The 19,839-nt window shown below is 43.0% G+C and overlaps 1 protein-coding gene across 3 annotated transcripts in view; it reads left to right on the top strand.

The window, feature by feature from the left end:
• The window catches only part of Tn (tripartite motif containing protein thin), a 61,404-nt gene extending 41,932 nt beyond the window's left edge, over positions 1–19,472 (top strand). For all 3 annotated transcript variants that reach the window (XM_071784464.1, XM_071784465.1, XM_071784463.1), the window contains 11 exons: positions 1,458–1,696; positions 2,219–2,481; positions 4,459–4,762; positions 6,491–6,628; positions 6,719–8,411; positions 11,917–12,017; positions 14,119–14,652; positions 15,106–15,267; positions 16,202–16,358; positions 16,833–17,114; positions 17,419–19,472. In XM_071784464.1, coding sequence (XP_071640565.1) covers positions 1,458–1,696; positions 2,219–2,481; positions 4,459–4,762; positions 6,491–6,628; positions 6,719–8,411; positions 11,917–12,017; positions 14,119–14,652; positions 15,106–15,267; positions 16,202–16,358; positions 16,833–17,114; positions 17,419–17,850 — 4,305 coding nt within the window. In that variant the 3' untranslated portion in view covers positions 17,851–19,472. The remainder of the gene's footprint in view (positions 1–1,457; positions 1,697–2,218; positions 2,482–4,458; positions 4,763–6,490; positions 6,629–6,718; positions 8,412–11,916; positions 12,018–14,118; positions 14,653–15,105; positions 15,268–16,201; positions 16,359–16,832; positions 17,115–17,418) is intronic.
• Positions 19,473–19,839: the final 367 nt, after the last annotated feature.

The raw sequence follows: 19,839 nt of genomic DNA, 5'->3' as shown, positions 1-19,839 counted from the left end.
TCCCTGCTTATCGATATACCGTATATCGCTGCGTCAATATTTAAACGGCTAAACGTCGACGATACAGTTAATTTACGGCCACGAGTGTGTTCAATAAACGCTATTTAATTAGCCTTGCATGCACTTTTAGAAAACACTCGGAAAAAACACCATTTACATCATGGTCGCTGTAATTTGATAACACGGAGATATCAGTAATTGGCAAACGGAAAAATCCACATTTTTATGAAACGAAGAAAGATTTAACGCGATAATTTTATACACTTTCTTCTCAGTTATTTATATATATTATATAAGAATATGTTACAAAAAAAAAAGAGAATAAAAATTTTGGAAAAATATATGAATAACGATATAATGTTAATTAATATATTGAGTAAAACTACAGATCTCTAATTTGGCTTATAAATTTTGATATCGAGCTAATAATGAGTGATTACATAATTAAGTAATTAATTAAGAAGACGATTTGAGTGGGAGTTCGTGAATTTGACGACATCGTATTTATTTTTGACAGTGATACCTCCGCACTTTTGCACAAGGAATCCCTTGTTATGGCAGGCGAAATAAACGGATGGGCACGAACTCTCCATGCTGACGGCCAGTGCAACGAACGAAATATGTTCGATGTCGCGCATCCCATTGTTCGGATGATAGCGGCTGGTGTCAAAACGCTCAATGAACGTACAAACACAAATGTTGACTCGTATATGTAACGAGGACCGTTATCTTAGTCCACGATGATTTATATCAAGTACTATACGCGATGACGAATGAATGTCATTCCTACGAATGCGGTCAACAAAGTGCCAATCATTATGTAAAATACATAGCGTTAATTTTCTATGATTTTGCGCATACCAGTAGAACGATAGCCGACAACACGTGTGTGTATGTGTGTGTGTGTGTGTGTGTGTGTGTGTATATATATATATAGATAGGATATTGACGGTAATGATAGACAGAAAGAGTAATATATCAAGTGAATTGACCTACATCATTGAAACGTTGTACTTTGCATGAAATACTGCGAATGTAAGGTAACAATACAGTAATTTTACACTTTTATTATTACGTTTCATCATTACGCCACCCACTTAATCCCGCATCACACACGCACTCCTGCTTATTACGGCGCTATATGTACTCGCGAGCGTAGGACGCGTGTAATTGCCGTGCCGATTCACGTATTCGCCACCTGTCGCGTACGTGCCATAACGTTGCATTTAAATGCACGTGCGGATTTCGCGGCCCCAATAAATCGCGCGACGCATCGAGCGGCTGGCGCGAACCCCCCCCTGGCCCCCCGCCCGACAGTCCCGGCACTCGAGGGGAAACGAACGATCCGGATTGCAAATCACGAAGGGAATTGAGCGAGGTTCGATCGCGATTACACCGTGGTGCAATGTGGCGAAACGCCGCAGTATTCTCGCCATAAGTGATTTTTTGACGCGCAGGTACAAGTGAGAAAGGTACTACCGACCGCGGTGGCGAGACAGACCAGCGAGGACGACGAGATCTCGAGGATCAAGAAACAGAACAAGAATGCCGCGGCGACCGCCGCCGCTGTCCATCCCGAGACGGTGGAAGAGAGGCAACCGATTTCGACGCCCGCTTCCGTTCATCCGCCGCCACCGAGAGAACTTCCGGAACGGGAACCCGACGAGCAGCCGGTCAGGAGATCGGCCGTCGCCAGGTAAACGAAACTGTCAAACTTTATTATAAAAATTCTAGCAGCAAACACGTGAAAGAGAATTGTCCAGTTAGAAAGTTCTACGAAAAATTAACATATCTCATAAAATGTGTGTAATGATTATTCGGTTACAAGTAGAACGATACACAAATTCTTCAATCGGAAATTAATGTTAGTTTGGACATCGTGCCGAGTGCCGAGACCGCGTTTAAAAAGTTGAGACAGTTGCAGGGAGAAACCTCATTAAAGCCACAAATTTCCTCGACTCCGACATAAACTATTTCTTAAGACGGTAAATCAACATGGGTCCCCCCGCAGGAATGAAAGACCCGAAGACGCGTTTGCTCACGTAGATATTAATCACGCCGGTGGTAACCGTGGGATTCGCAGTCAGCGGTACTCGCGTTATATCGGACTTAAGCGCGGAGTTCGCGGCGCAACGTTGTTATGGCGCAAACAAGTAACTTGTTCGAGTTCTACGCTGCGTTATTAACGTGCTTGTTTGTAATATTGTTGCCCGCGCAGGAGAACTTCAGCGGAAACTCACGCGCCCCCCGCGGCTAGGAGTGCCTCGTCGGACTCGAGCACGGGCTCCGAGAGCTCGGCGGGATCCGGAATACGCAGTACCGGCGCGCCGTTCACGACCGAGGAGATGAAGCAGAAGTACTTGTCGAGAGCACCTCCGACCAGTACAACGACGACCGTCTCCACCGCAACCGGCAGAGAGTCATCGAATCCCGCCCCGCCGACTCCCCGAGCACCGTTTCAGAGCCGTTTTTTAGGCGCAGGTAATTCAATCGTGCAATTTATTAGTGCAGTTCTTAAGATCCGGAGCTTAAGACGAACGAGATGGTAATTAAGCTCAACGCGAGTTACAAACGATAGTGTGGCGACGCTATCGAACAAATGATTACTTCTTCGTGATGGAGAGAAAAGTATTTTGAGTTTTTATTTGACGGAAGTAGAAGATGTACACAAGATCTTTTTCGAGATGACAATATTCACAAATCTCATTGTAAACTGAAATTAAAATTGAACTTTTTACAATCAAAGAGAGTGTGGAACGGGCTAAGTAATTGAACTTTTTACCATCAGCGTAATCAAGAGACACGGTAGTGTCTCTCGCGCCAAGTACACGCGAAGCGAGACTGCTCCGTGACTCTTTTACGCGAATTAATGCAACGCTAAGACTCTCTTATAATCGATCATGGTTCTTTTCCATTGGGAAACATTTCTCCCTATCAAAGAACTTTTTCCAACTATTGAAAAGAGGTAGTACAATTGCAATTTAATAGATACACGTAAAGTATTGACAGTATCTAAAAGAGTCGCGCATAGAATTTATCTGTATGTTGCAGCGAAGAGGGAACAATGCAGTGGATTGTAATCGAAAGGTTGACCCTTTTACCACATTCGTAGCTAGGAACCGTTCTATCCGCGACACGTCCCAATTTCGTTGTGTGCCTATTACCCATTGTTTATACGAAGTGAATCGAAAGCACGTCTTTGTTCGCCTCGTACGCTAATCCTGCCTCTAGCGCATCTATTGTATTTCTCGGTACTCCGTCGAGCACCTCACGCGGAAATTGGATGTACAGACAAATTTGCGTTTAACCTTCCGCCTCTATCTCGGGAGACTTAATTCACGCATAAAACTTTGGTAGTTCCTCAGAAACGCAATAACAAACTTCAAACAAGTTCAGTACATAAAATTAAGTAAAATGGTATTATATGATACTCTTTAGATTACCGATATCGCATCGATAACGCACAAGATATTAGTTAAATATTCAAGTAAATAGTTTGTTTGAAATTCTCATATATTTTTTTATACGTTACATATCTCGAAGAATTTTTTAAGAAAAATAAGAACGGAGCTTTTACCGGAATTAGCTGATAAACATCGGGTTTGATTGTAGAAGGCGTTCCGTGTTCGATTACGCGAATGTCCGCGTGTCCATTACAATCGTCCTAATCCCGTAGGGATGCGAAGGGTGTACGTAAAACGCTGCTGCGGAGCACCAACACGATCGTGCGACAACGTTGCGATTCGAAAATGTAACTGCAACGTCGAGCCTGGCGCAATATTCCAAGATTTTGAGAGGCGAAATTGGTGCCGGCAAGCAGACCGGCGCGCGACACGATAATTACGTTATCCATTCAGCACTCTTAGTTAACGCTGTCGCTTCGCTTTTCCGACACTGTGTCCCGGCTGTCATATCTCCGCTCAAATCCATGTGTTAAGTCGGAGGTAACGTATTTCGCATGTATAGGTGAGATACGCGGACGGACGTGACGATATTCGCGTTGCTACTTCTTGTTTCCGACCAGCGCTGTCAGTCGATGTGATCGGTCCGTTTTCTTGTCGCGTTTCCGTCAACCGTGAACACGTAGATGACGTAAAAGGGGGAAGACATCCTCTTCCCGCACCTGAGATTGCATAAACGCACATTCCCATGCACCGCGACAGGTCCTCACCGCTTGTCGCTCACCGTGTCCTTTATCCGTGACTGTATTTCTTAGCTTGACATTACGATATATCTTTATATTAAAACCAAATCTGATGATCCTAGGAAATGTACAATAACTTTGATTACAAAATAAGAAAAAAAACTCGTAAGATATTTATTATCAGTGCTTGAATGTCATTTCTTATATCATCGTTAATTAACGAAGCACATGAAATTTATGCATAATTGTCAATTAAATCTTTTAACATTAAGTTTAGGATTAAAAATGGAAATCATGTTGGCGTGAATTTTCAGGTAACCGTGCGGCTCCACCACCGCCGGTCCAGACGCCGCGAGAGGAGCCAGCGGCGAAGAAGAAGGAAGAGGAGGAAGACGAAGACGAGGAGACAAGCAGCTCTTCCGAGGAGACGGAGTCGGACAGTGAAGAAGAGTCGGAAACAGACGGTCATCCGTCCAAGACTACCCCAACCGCAGCTTCCGCTACTTCTCAAGATCGTCAGAGAAGCGAATCCGCCATGGCACGCACCGATATCGGGCCTTTACTCGCTCGCAGCGCCGAAGCTAGAAGAGGAAGCAAGGAAGATTCGCCTTCCACCAGGCAAGTATCTCTCAATTCTAAGAACCAATCCGTATGATGAGCGAGAGGCTTAATCTTCAACTAATATGATGATAAAAACATCAACTTGATCTTAAAGAAGAGGCTTAATCTTTTAGAAATGTGAAAACTTAACGTGTGTGTTTATTTGATAATTATTAAAAAAATTAAGCTTATATTCCGTTTTAATGTATTTAAAAGGGATAATATTATTCATTTATTAAATTACAGCTGATATCACATAGTAATCACGTTGTAGAAATTTAATCATGACAGTTGACGATTAATGCCTTTTCGAATCTCTACTGATTCGTGTTGTTATCAAATATGAATAGAACCTATGCACACACGTTAACGATTGTCAAAAGCATGCTTAGTTCAGATAAAAAAGGAAAATTAATGAGAATTTTCTACAAAAAATAATATCTGTCGCAAAATAATAATCGCAAAATCAGAAATATAAAATTAAATATTTAAAATATTAAATTTATTTAAATTTAATTTTAAATTTTATCTTTTTTTGTATAAAATTAGAAAAGTTAACTACAATTCTCTCTTTCTTTAATTCTTTTTCTGCTTTGATATATAGTTCTCAAGCAATAGTATTATCCGTCTCGTGAAAATCTCTCTCTCTTTCTCTTCTTTATTACTTTTTGATAAAAAATCCGAAGTTGTCGAACTTGCACGTTCTCTACTCTACTCACAGAAACTATGGTGGGGTTTTCGTTCGTGTGTTACCGTGTTTATTTGCGTTGGTTGCGAGAGCGGTAGCATCGCGCACACGCACCCGTCGTTCTCTCCCGTCGCATTCGAGAGCATACGAATGCGCTCACTCGCGCTGAATTTCGAAGTAAGCTTACTCCCCTTCCCCTGACAGTCGCAATCCTCTCGCTCGAAACTGTGGCCTAAGGAAACGAGAGACGGCTGGGAGAGAACAGGGAGAGACCAGGCGAAGCCGTAAGTGCTCTCCCTGGCCCGACCCGGCGACTCCCTTCGGCTTTTGTAAAAGAATCACGTGGACCGTTCCCCATCGCGCCCGCTGCTATCAGAAACTTTCCACGTAGTGCTGCGGAAACTGATTAGCCGCTCAGTCTGGCGATGAATTGTAATACATTAGGACGTGTAAATTTGACCGCGAGCACGCGTTTGCACTCGAGAAGCACGTGATAAAGTGGTGCATCCATTTTTCATCTAAGAAATATCAATCAACCTTTATTTTTATTCATGTTTTAATTGATTACTTAATTAAAATTTTGTTTGATGCTTCGCTCAAATTTAAATTTTTTGCTAGGAATAGGAAGACTATTCTATTCTATCGTGGACGAGTATGGTTGCGCTTTGAATACAAAGCGACACCGCGTAATCGTCGTTTACACAGAATATTTCTTATGTAAATGAAAATAAAATTAGACGTTGAGTCGGCGTGAGATGTATAAAGTAAGATAAATACATAGAGAGTAAGATCATTAATCGTGCAATCTCGCGTCTCGATCCTAATGGAAGACGCGCGATAAGCTTACCTAACCGCTAGTGGCAGTTAGGAAATAAACGTGACCTCAATCTTAAAGAGAGAAAGATTATCGGAGCTGATGTGCTACATTGTCCGATGAGTTACGCTCTCGAGGACGCAATCAAACCGACACCCCAAAGCACCAATCCCTTAGTAGTATTAGTAGTAGCCAGAAGCCCAGAATAAGGAGAGAAAGTTCCGACCGATCACTCGTGTCTCAGGTATTCGTCGCCGAGGGGCAGCCCCGCGCAATCCGTGACGACGACGACGACGACGATGACGACGCCGAGTGGCGGCGGCGGTGGCGGCGGCGCCGCGATGACAACGACGACGTCGACGCCGGGCGGCTACACCAGCAGGTTCGTAGCGCACCTAGCTCACGGTCAAACGACTGCTCATGATGAGGCCACTTTTAATTCCAATAACCCCCTCGACCGTAATCGTTTTAGGGCGTTTAGCGCGGACGGTACCGACGAAAGGTGCTCGGCCGGTCGCGTCGACGACGGTAGAGTAATCGCGGCTACGGCTACGATCGCGGATTCCGCTTATGACGTCGACGCCGACGGGGACGCGGTTAAATCGCAGGCGACGAACGCTAGCTCGGCACAAACGGACGTTATTACGGACAAATCAACCACCTCATCCACCTCTTCCCACCTCGCGATTACCGAACCCGAAAATCTCCTCGGGGGTAACCGCGGCGATAGTCGAATTGCGAGTGTGACATCCGAGGACGCGTTAATTCAGGATCATTCCGAGAACAAGGAGATCTCGTTGGTAGCCGCAGGTCGCAGCCGGGACGAATCTATCGCGACTAAAGATAATTCCGACATGGGGAGAAACGACACGGAAAAAGTGACGTCCAAAAAGCGTGATTTCGAAGACGTTCCTAATTCTGTTCGAATCATCGTGGAAGATGTCGATGCCTCTGTCTCCGAGGAGTTGGATTTCACGAGTCAAACCATCGAGATGATCGACGAGCGTAGAGATCGCTCGAGGTCTAAAGAGTCTCACAGCGTTTCCGAATGTTCGAGTTCTGTCAGTGGACGAACGATGTCCTACAGCGAATCGGAGAGCGATTCCGAAAGTGGCTCCGAGGAAGAAGATGAGGAGGAAGACGACGAGTCTCGAGATGAAAACTGCAACGTCAAGAACGGGAAAAAGGAGAAGAACAAGGACGATGGAAATTACGATAATAAAGATAGCGCGGAAAGCGAGGCTAACGAGGAGAATAAAGATTCCTCGAACTCCGAAAGTGATGAGGAGACTACGGTGCTGAGCATTAGCTCGAACACCCGAGCCGAAAGCAGCGTGACGCCTGACGACTGTTACGAGAGGGATTTGAAGCGCCGAAGCGCTTCGATAATCGACGATAGGAGCATCGAGGAGATGTTCGACGATAATGGCTGGGTGGTCACGGAGCAAGATCTAGAGCAGGATCTGCAGGCTGATCTGCAAACGATTCCGTTGGACGTTGAATCCACGGTTGATCGCCCTTCCGAAGAGACTGCAAACTCTATCGGCGACGTCAACGACGCGGCAGAAACACGTATCGAAGAAATTATTCCAAGATTCGCCGAAGAAAGACGCGACGAGATGTCGAGTAAAGTCGAGGATTCCTCCGCGCGATCGTGCACCGTCGACGACGCCGAGACGGTTCCCCAGAGCGAACGGCCCGAAGTTTTGTCAAGAAGTCACGTGTACAGGCAGAGCAGTCTGGGTAAGAACGGATGGCTAGTCTCCGACGAGTCCGAGAGCGAGTCCGACCGGACTACCTCACCGATCGAAGCCTCTTCCAATCGAGACGTTGCTAGAATCGGGTCCGCGAGCGAACTGATGGAGATCGACGGAATCGAAGAGAGCACGGGCGACATCGACGAGAACGGGTGGGTGATACTTGACGACGACGACGACGACTACGACGACGACGACGTCGACATAGAGCGTGTAGGGGATAGCGGCGCGCAGGAGAACACGAGCACGATTCGTTCCCAAACGACCGACCTCGTAAACTCAAAAACTAACATTGAGAACGGTGCATTAGTCGCGAACGTTGCCACGCGGTCAAAGGGCACCGAGCAGTCAGGGCCCGGCGAGCACGAGGAAACGCCCGGCGCCAGTATGAGTGTACCGATGCAAATGGTAACCACCGTCTTCTGTGTGTCCGTACTGTGTTACAGCGTTCTAACGAATCTGTTCCCCTAATCCGCAAAGCTCTCTCTCCCTGACGTTACGCAAATACGTTACGAATCTCCTCCGGTTCCTCCCACACTTTCTCTCTGTCTCTCGCGTCGTCTCGGTTTCCGCGTTCAGGATGAAAGACCGACCCGTAGACCATGCACGAGAGTTTACGCAGAAACTGACGGGACTGACGAATTTTGCCGCGAGTGACGACGCAGCAGTTCTCCGAAGGGACACTCGATCTCTTATTTGCTTCATACAAATATTATTAGCCTTACATTACAGGTTAAATTATGATTAGACTTCTGATTTGAGTTTCGTATAATTTGTAAACCTAATTATAAGACGTTTAATTTGTAGAAAAAAAATTACAGCTTTCTAAATCGTTTGACTCTTTTACTGCTTGATTGAAGGAGAAGAAAATAGTTTGAAAGCTCTTACTAATTAATTATTTAATAAATTATGCTGTTATTAACGAACACCATTACATATCTGAATTTCGATTAATATCCAACTAATTCTAATCAGATTTCAATTAATTTTCGAAACTAAGCATCTCGGAATCAGGATGCATAAAATCATATTATACCGATTAATAATATTACAATAGGAAATTTAAGGGAAGTATATAGTAACAAGAACGTAGAAAAATATATATCGATTCGTTAAAAGACTGCTGCTCGAAACTCGCGCATCTCGCGTCTCCTCTGGCCGACGCCGTCGAATAGAAAGGTACTGTCGGAGAACGTAATCTATCTATCCACGCAATGCACGGTAAACCTGCATTTTTTTATACATTGTGATAATCGTAATTACGGCCGAGTGCCATTGTTCCTATATTTGTCGATCCGCGAAGCGTGTGTGACCCCACGTTGTTCAAATACGGTATCTTCGTGGTCGCGTTTTTTTTTTTTGCCTTATGCGTGCAAACATATACGCACGTGCGCGCCCGCGTTATTGTCGCGTCCGGTAGCGAAACAGTTTTTAATTCGCCGCTTTCGCGCTGAGCTTCTTAAAAGCCGTACCCGAGAAAACGAGGTAGAGGCGTCGGACGACCCTTGCCACCGCGGGTCGGCTGTCTCCGCACGCGCATCGCGTATATCTATTATAAGTTTTTGTACTCTCTCCTTATAGCGAATAGGCTTGCGTCACAGTTTGTCGGTGTGGTAAATAAACTGCATTTCTTTGTGATAACTCGTATTATTTATTTCCCTCTCAACTGTCCTCAGTATCGGTGCGTGATAACAAGCACAAAGTGTCGGATCCCGCTTGTAAATCTTGTTCGTAACACCTTTCCTCTTGTTCTTTCCTTTTCTTTCTTTTTCTGGTCGTCCCCTTTCCCACTCCCCTGAACCCTTTTACCCTCTGTCCCAAAATCTTCCAATTGCGTTCTTCAATCCCTGATATTGTTCATTGTTCCTATCCACATGTGTCGTCACTGAAACAAAAAGCGGGATACGATAAGTACGAGAAGAATGCATATTTATTTATTGCACTAACAGATTGTACGTAAAATCGCATCACTATGTTGATCGATGGACGTCGATGGTCGGCAGATGGAGGCGGCAGTCCAGATTCGTCATTCGTTTCGATCGCTAGATTATTCTTTATCGAAATGTTTCTCAAAAGTAATCTCCATCTAAATCTCATTATGTGTTATCTCTGAGATACCGTGAGAGATTTCCTTTTTAATTTTCTATTTTTTAAATATATAAAGATTTATGAATCTCTTATTGCGATATAGATATTATATAATCTCATCTCTTTCTAGCATTTATAAAATCTATTGCAAAAAGATAATGGACAGAGCTGGAATCATTGTTTTGAGATTCATTCTGAATGATTCATGAAATGATTTTTGCTAATGCGTGACATGATTATTTGCAGACAGGTCTTTCATGCTTCTTTAGGTTGAATGGCGTTTCAGACACAAATTTTTGCGATATTGCGACTTTTTAAATCTATGATATCAATTTTTTGCGTACTCTTCAAGACATAGGCACGCTCATTTTCGTTGAAACATTATTTCGAGGAGAATATGTTAAAGTGGTAGAACATTGGATCTCTCTCTCATTCGATTACAAGTAGGTACCATATAAGGGAAATGGATGTATGCTTTCGGATAGCAGAATCAAGTACATAAATTATTTTTTGGAAAATTCACAACAAGATTAGAAATTTCATAGGAAAATCTGTACTTCATAATACAGTTTATATACGACTAACTCGTTACACTTTTTTATTATGCTGTTCAGTTATTTTTGCGCACGTTATTTTTGCAGATAATTTTGTTGTAAAAATTAAAATATCAAATAGTTGTATAATTTTTAATTTTCATGGTAATAATTAATTAAAATATTATTTAGATCATAATATATTCGATATAAATTTGTTATATTTTCCAGCTATATAATAATAGCGAGTTTTAACGGTAATATTCCAAACTTTATTTGTGATCCATAATATTAACTTTATTACCATATATTTATTCCAAACGGAGATTGTGCATCGTTATTTTTTTTGTCTCAAACTACGCCTACGGTAAAAATATGTAAAAATATGGTCGAGCCTCTCTCGTGTAATCCATACTACAAAAATATACTCGCGCCGCCGAAAATGGATTACTGCATAACGTTAGGCGGTATTCTTAGCACGTTGCACACCCCGCTTGCCGTTATAACGAATCGACACTGTCGAAACTTCGCAGCTCCTACACGGCCGTTTGGGAGAAACGTAGAACCATCGATCCACGCCGCAATCTGATCTACCAGTTTCGTAAACTGGAAACTTCTTACTTCGTGACACGTCGGTTCTACCGATGCACTGGGACCCGACCTAATACAGGCGAAATACGAACTTAGTTGAGGGGGGGGGGGGTTCAGTGCAAAGTCATACAAACCGGGCGCGCGATAAACTATGTTTATACCGAAGTTTGCGGACATTCATGAACTTTCTCAAATTCGAGCGAACCTACACAAACATTGTTTGACGCAATCCGAAAATTTCATCCTCATCACGCAGTTTACCTTATACGCAACGCTAACTCCGCCCCAGGATGTTAATTGCCAGTTTAATACAATGAGATTCACATTTCCCCAGTTATTTGTGGTTAATCAGCAGTAATCATATACACGAGTCTATTATCTGTATACAGTTTAAATGTTGCATTAAGAACATTCTTCGAATCAACGGAACATTTATCAAATTTAAAGTCGAGTGTAGAATTTTAACGAAATAAAGTCTAAAATAAAATATTACTTATTTTAAGCTTTTTAGTAAGTAGCTTAATTGATTTTTTTGTTAGCTTTTTCGAAATTTTCCGATTATTTTGTAACAAAAGAATAACAGCTCTAATTTTTGCTTCTCGATAATAAACACGCTTACGAGAATGATGTGTGCATGACATACGTATATACGAATCATAGTAAAACACTTATTTGCATATTCACCGTAGTCATGTATACAGGATGTCTCACGAATCTGTCATAAAAAGTGCGGCGCATCGGTGGTCCCCGATGATTGCACTCATCTATGGAGCTGGAATCGAATCAGATCAGTGGCTGCTTCGTAAGCATAGATTTTTTTTTTCAAATTAAAACCGAAAGCATAAAAGTCGTAATGTCACGATCCGGCAAGTGTGACGACATCTTCTACTGTAAATTGCTCACTGACGATGAACGCTTCCGGCAAGTGTACAGACCACACTTCAGACGCAATTAGCGTAGAGATTAATCACACTGATCTCGCAGCTTATCTCATTGTTGTCTCGTTGAATTAATACTTGACATGATTTTATGTAATAATAATGATTGTCCATATCTGTAATGCTTCAAACGATAAAAAGAGAAGGCTTCAACTGATACTTCGCAAGGCATTGTGCCTGTATGCTCTCATTATTTGTCGTTTGTACGCGGTATGTAAAACCTTGAAGTCCAGCTGGACATGACATTAAAGTTTCATGCGCCCGCACATCCCTGTACAACGACTCGAGACCGCAAGAATTTTGTATATCGCGAACAATGGATAGATTCACGGACAATCAAATGCAAATCTCGTCCTCATAAGGTTAATCCCATAAACGAGATAGTGGTACCGGCACAAAGTCTACCAACATGTATACATGAAAAGCAGTTAACCCCTTAACTTTGTTATTCCGGTTACCCCGGTACTCATTAGAGCATGCAATTTACGACACGCCCGTATTATTTTGTCTTTTAATATTCGCGTGCAATGCGCACGCCTCGGTTTTGCATAAATAGCATTTTCTACGGGCGCACCGCACAAAATAAGTTTAATGTACTACGCTTGTGTAATTGGTAAATATGTTGTTTGTTATTTATACACAGCGTACACTGGAGTTTAATTAGTACAGTAATAATTTTGCAAAATTATAATAATGACCATATAATTTTCACGAAATTATTTCTTTCAATGCCGAATAATTTTCTTTTTAATGAATATACACCTTTGTCTTCATCAACACATGATAAAAGATAAAATTATTGCTAATAAGTGCAGTTGACGCAATAAACACGCAATGCGCACAAGCGAGGCATTTCCGGGCATTTCTTTCGACCATTTTTACTTTGAAAGCGACTCTTTTTTTTAAATAAAGCGCGATACAGACGTATTGTCCGCCCGTATTCATCGATAAGCGTTTTTGTTATACGATTTTGCGCCCATACGTGTTTGCAGTGTTTGCGACGCCTTAGTCTGCGCTACGCGGCACGCATGCACCGAAATAGCTGGATGCAAGGTCTCACTCGAAAGTCGAAAATACGACCGCAGAGATACCGTTCGCTCTCACGATGGGTATATATCGTCTTTCCCGCGTGCGTGTCGGGGCACTCTCGCGTACCCTCCAATGTTCGGGGTGTGCGATTACCTAAAATCTACTCGAATTCAACTTGAACGATCGCGGTCCAGATCGAGCGAGAGAAGCCGGGCACTTGAGAGTAGTTCGAAAATCTTCTCGAGAAAATTGATCACCAGAAAATATGAAGAAACTGGAACGGAGCTATGTTGTTTGGATTACCGGTTGACATCTCGAAAATTCAAGGAATGTTCGGATAATCCGAACATTCGCAGAAACATATTAACAAAAATATTTTAGGAAATAATAATGTTATAGTGGAAAATCGAATTTAGTTGTTGTTTTAACGTTTTACAATTAACAACGTTATGCTTCTAGACGGTTTTACGTATCATCTAGCAAATACGCAAGATAGATAAGACGAGATTATATATATTTCTCTTTTATCTTATAATCTGCTGCTTATATAATTATCTCATTGTATTTTACAGTAATTATTTGTTATAAATGTCATTAAATGCATACGTGTCAAATGGAAATTTGCTCTTGTATAAATAATTATGCGTCACAGAGAATCTTTTACAGAATTTTTCTATAGAATTCTAAACAACAACCTCTAAGATGCTCACGATAAAATGCCCGAAAAAATGAAGTAATAATGTTTTATCTTAATATCTTGTGGAAGTTGGATTATGATAGATAGATTATTTTCTCAGAGAGGAAGATCTTCAAATTATTTCTATGTTATAAAGTTATTTTTGCAAGAGTAAAATAATTCCATCTCGCGATATTAACATAAAGAGTATAAATTCTCGATGCAGATGAACTGAGCGCGCTGTCTGCCTGATGTTTCAGGTTCTTGAACAAGAGCAGAAGTCAAGCGGCGATGATGGCCCGCGAACGGGAACGGGAACGCGATCGCGAACGCGATCGTGAACGTGAACGTGAACGTGAACGCGATCGAGAACGCGAGCGGGAACGCGAGAGGGAACGCGAGAGGGATGTGGATGCGGAGATCGACTCGCCTTTGTCGACGAGATCCCGCTACGCGGCCCTGAAGGAACGCCGACAACGGCTGGCACGTTCCAGGAGCTCGCACAACTTCGGCGGCGAGGATCTCGACCTGGACGAGGAACCACCATCGCCAACTACCCAGTCGCCGAACGCCTACCTAGCGGCGAAATACGGCGCCGGCTCCGAACTGGCACGGAGCCGCAGCACCCACGCCCTGAAGTCGAGGGAGCCGAGCCCGGAACGCGATCGACCGGGCGCGGAAAAGGACGGCGCGGCCTTGAGCTCCTGGGCCAGGTACCTCAAGAACAAGTACGGCAACCGCACCACCAAGGACAAGGAACCACCTTCCTCGTCCTCCACGATACCTTCGTCCAGGTAAGCAGGCTCGAGTACAGAATTTTTAACGAACAAATGCGCGGACGCGGCGCAGGAAATCAAAGATCGATCCATAATCTTCGAAATTCGTCAGAGCTTCACGTTTATTGCAAATATTTGAATGATTGAAAGCTCTACGCGCGACTGTACTAATTAATTGTCTATTTTCCACATAATGAATATAAATTGCTAGTCACATTGCAAATAGTGTAACATACAATCCCGCACAATATCAATAAAGCTTTAATCTCATTGTACGCATAATGATTCAGAATATTATGCGCGCATTGGAATCAATACGGTTATTAGGCATATCATTATATTTATTATTATATAGATCACATTAGTGCGCGGAGTTTAACGCTGTTGTTATAAAAGAAACGAGATAGCAATTAATCCGTATAATTGATTATCAATTATAATTTTGTACGAATGTCGAAATAATTTCCGCAGCACCAGCGCGGCTTCGCGAAGGCTGTCGTTGGGCTTGCCTCTGAGGCACGCCGGGCAAACATCCTTCGAATCTTCTGACGACGACCAAAAAAACCCGTCAGGCTCCCCCACGTCCCCTACAGCAGCTCCCGTTATACCCGCGGCAGCAGGTTCCTCCACTAGGTGAGCCTTAATCATATTATGTTACGTAAGGACACAAGGGGATGCCATAAAAGCGCGTCTCAAGCAGCTACTTATATAATTTCAATTACGTTACATAAAAGGCAACGTAAAAACGAGAGACAAGAGAATCTGGCGTTTCGAGCATTCTGGCGTTTTAGTTTTCTTCTTTCGTCTACGACGTTACATATTTTTTCTTTAAAGTTCATGAATGAAAACGCCGTATCTTGGCGAAAATCCAATTTGGGAAACGGCTGAATGCGAGCCGCGAAGTTTCGCCCGGTTTTCCTGTTCAATACTCTCTGGCGAAGCCTGCGCCTGAGAGAAGAGGAAGAAAGTTTCATAGTTTCATAGTTTATAGAAAGGATGGGATGCATTACTTGTTAGAAATAACGTATGAGACTTTCTAAATATGCCACGGACAAGCTTGAATCGGAGGAGGGGGGAAAAGTCCGTCGGATGCAGCGAGGAGCCAGCCATTGCAATCAAAACACTTTATCCTCGTTATCCGTTGCGTTGCTCTCTCCGGGACTTCTCGCGCGGTCATAATTCTCGAAGATCTACCGCTGTTTCCGCCGGAGTGAAACATCGCGTCTCTCTTGAAAAGTGGATTTACGAAAAACATTCCTCTAAGAACAGCGGCGCACAATGAAGATACAGAGCCCCACTATATCCGAGTTTGCTTCTTTCTGTTCTTCCCGCGCTATCTCTCTCTCTCCCTCCGACTGCGCTCGCCCCGCAAACTTTTCTTAACACAATAGGGTTTCGGGAGTTGTATCAGATGAAGAATAATTGCGTTTATCACGTAAACGTTTGCGCGTAACCGCATGATTAATTACGCGGCCGGACAAACGATCCCTCGGGAGAGATCCATAATCGCGGGAATATTGGAAATCCCCGCCTAAGCCTTATTAACCGCTCCACTAATTGATTCCAGCAATGGTCGGAGGAGTCATTACTTGCTGAAGCGGCGGCAGCTGTTTAAGTTCGGGATGCGGGGGAGCGAAGCCGGATGCTTTACCTGGCCAAGAGGCCTCGCAGTCGGCCCAGACAACTCCATCGTCGTGGCCGACAGCTCCAACCATCGTGTTCAAGTAAGTCATTCTTCTAATCTCAAAGTTGGTCCCGAAATTGGATTATATTTAAACACAGCGTCAAATGCGAGAAGTGAAAAATTATTTGATAGATCAAATGGCATAACAATGTTTCAACGATAAAACTGTTGGAAAAAAATTGATAGAAGATTACATCAGTTGTAAAAAATAGTAATTTTGAAAGCTGAATCGTTTTCCCGTGTAGCAATTTGTCAAATTCAATATTGGCGACAGTGTGCCTCGATAAATCAATCGCGTCGCTTAAGGCAATAACAGTTAATTTAATACGAGCGCGTAAAACTGAAGTAGCGAAGCCTTCAGGATTTTACGAGCGCCGGGCCCGTGGTATCGACAATCGTAAACAAGGTACGGAGGAAAAATTTCTCGTCCTGGTCCTGGTCCTGGTTATCGCGGTCGGCCGCGAGAACCGATATTAATATCGATGTAAACGACCGTGCACCGCTCGGTCCGCAGGTATTCGACGGTAATGGGAACTTCATGAAGGAGTTCGGAACGTACGGCAGCGGCGAGGGCGAGTTCGATTGCCTCGCCGGGGTGGCCGTAAACCGAATCGGGCAGTACATCATCGCGGACCGCTACAACCACAGGATCCAGGTGCTCGATCCGTCCGGCCGCTTCCTGCGGGCCTTCGGCTCTCAGGGCACCGCCGACGGCAGGTTCAATTATCCCTGGGGCATCACCACCGACGCCCTCGGATTCATCTACGTGTGTGACAAGGAGAATCATCGCGTGCAGGTGCGTGCCTTAACACAAGGCTAATCAATCAACTCGGATAATTAACTGATTATTTGAGAGAACGTTGATTAACATCAATTTCTACTTTTCTCCCTCAAATATTTTCTCGTAGTCGTTATATAATATATAATAGCGTCGTTAATTTTATTACATAAAATATATCAGATAAGATAAAATTGCGAAGATATATAAGCTCAGTAAATTTCAATGTCTCGTTAATTTTTAACTACTTAAAAGCATCGTGCTCTTACACTAGCTCTTACTTTAATGACAATACGTGACCACCTTGGGGTATCGTTCGCAGGTATTTCAATCGGATGGCACGTTCGTGGGCAAGTTTGGTTCGTGCGGTAGCGGACGCGGCCAGTTAGAACACCCGCACTATATCGCGGTGAGCAACACCAATCGAGTGATCGTCAGCGACGGCAACAATCATCGCGTGCAAATATTCGACGTAAACGGCCGCGTGTTGACGTCCTTCGGCTCGGAGGGCTCGGACGAGGGCCAGTTCAAGTTCCCGCGGGGCGTCGCCGTGGACGATCAGGGCTACATCCTCGTCGCCGACTCCGGTAACAATCGCATACAGATCTTCAGCCCCGACGGCACCTTCCTCAAGTCCTTCGGCTGCTGGGGCAGCGGCGACGGCGAATTCAAAGGTCTCGAGGGGGTCGCCGTCACCTCCACCGGCAACATCGTCGTCTGCGATCGCGAGAATCACCGGGTCCAAGTATTCTGAGTTCGTCGATTACGTTGATTACATTTCGTTTAATGAAAGAACTCTGCTCTTTTACCAAATAGGTACGTGTTGATCGATATTCGCGTTTATTAATACTGTTAATGATAAGCGAAAATATTCAGAAAATATCTCTAGACAATGTCGTATATTTTTGGAAGAGTGCATCGACATTACGGGTCTGAATAAATATCTGCGGAGTCGAGTTTTAATAATCTCGAATAATTTTTTCGCGTTTTTTTTTTTATCTGAAATCTCTAACGAATATTTAGCAAAGCTCGAAATTGAAAAAAAAAGTAGAAAAAAAATAAGATACAGATAATAGTTCCATATATTATGGAAGGTCAATTATTGTAATATTAAAATTGATATATAATATCTTGAAAAATATACGAACTTCAATATTGGAACAGATTTTCTAATTTAGCGATTTTTAATAGAAACATTCTGCAAACATATATTATTAATCTCCTCTATAAACCGGGGGTGAGATATTAGCCTGTTTTATTTATTCGTCATGAATATTAACACAGACATTTTCTTTATCTACTCTCGTTGAAAAACTCACGATTCTTATGAAGCTTGTTATAATTTATTTCACTCTTTATTGCCTGGAAAATAACTTCCATTATCTCACCATAATAAATTCATCGCGTTCGTTGTTTCTGTATAATAAAATAATAATACACGAAAATAGTCTTTTCCGCAAAGTGACGACTCTTTCGCGCTTCTCTATGAATAAAAAAAATCCACTACCGTAAAAACGGTTGTTTACCTCAGATTGCGTTGTAAATAATTAATAACTCTGATTGATGCGCGTGAAATTCTGAATTTAGTGTCTTCGTTGACAACTAGATTAATATTAACGAAATTTGTCTTTACTAATATTATTTTTACCCAGAACTGGGGATCTAGTGAACAATTTAAAGGAAAGTCCGCAAATTTTGATGATTATTTATCATCTTCCTATTCCGCTCGCATCGCGACCATAGGAGTCGGTAGCGGCGTAAACAAAATTGGCAAAATAGAAAATAGCACAGGTTTTCTATTTCGAGCTAATTTCTTTATTATCAAAATTTTTCCGGACAAGCCATGCAGTCTCAACGCTCCCGCGTTTCTCGTTGCGAAACACGTAGATTTGCCATTGCTTTTCTGCGGTTTACCGCGCATTCGTTTCTCGTGTCACTTTGACGAATATTGGATTCATACACTCGGCGCACGACGCGATATAGAATGAAAGAAATATCAGAATGGACGGAATGGCAGAGAGAAAAGCCTGAAAAGAAGAAAAAATAATACAGCAATCATATCGACGAGCTGAACGACGCGTGAATAGAATCGCCCCGCTCGCTCAGCGGCGAGTGGTCCGAATTCTCGGAGAAAATCTTGGACCCTGGTAGAATCTCCGGTCGACAGCTTTGAAAAATACACACGGCCGTGTTTGCCTTTTCGTCCCTCTCTATCCTCACTCTCCGCTCTCTCTCTCTCTCTCTCTCTCTCCTATCTGTCTCTCTCCTTCTCGTACACGCACGATATCCGAACGACTTAATTTAATTTGTATGCAAAGTGACAGCGAATAAAGTTTGTACCGTTTGTATGCTTTAAATAAACTGTTGCGGAAGGAAGACGGTAGGTGAATCTTTATCGAACTCATCTCTTATTGTGAGTTTCAGAGATATATTATTCCGTGCGTTCTCTGTGAAACAGTTTAGACGTTAGATAAAGCGATAAAGGATTATTACTTCTGCACTATGAATAGGATCGTTAAATTTAGCGGTTCGCAAAGTCCCGGTTCTGAGCTCTCCACTCGAGAGAGATGGAGCAGTTGAAACTGGAAGTTTGTCTTAGCATCTATAGAAGCATCAATAGAAACTCTACAAGCAACTTCTCCGACGTATCCCAAGATCATTATTTGTCCGGATATTCCTTAACTTGCCGTAATTGTATTACTCGCCATAACCCGGTCCAGGTGTAACTACAACATCCGACACT

Source organism: Temnothorax longispinosus, chromosome 7 (assembly GCF_030848805.1).
Source record: "Temnothorax longispinosus isolate EJ_2023e chromosome 7, Tlon_JGU_v1, whole genome shotgun sequence".
Taxonomy (NCBI): Eukaryota; Metazoa; Arthropoda; class Insecta; order Hymenoptera; family Formicidae; genus Temnothorax; species Temnothorax longispinosus.
This window is presented reverse-complemented; position numbering and strand designations above follow the sequence as displayed.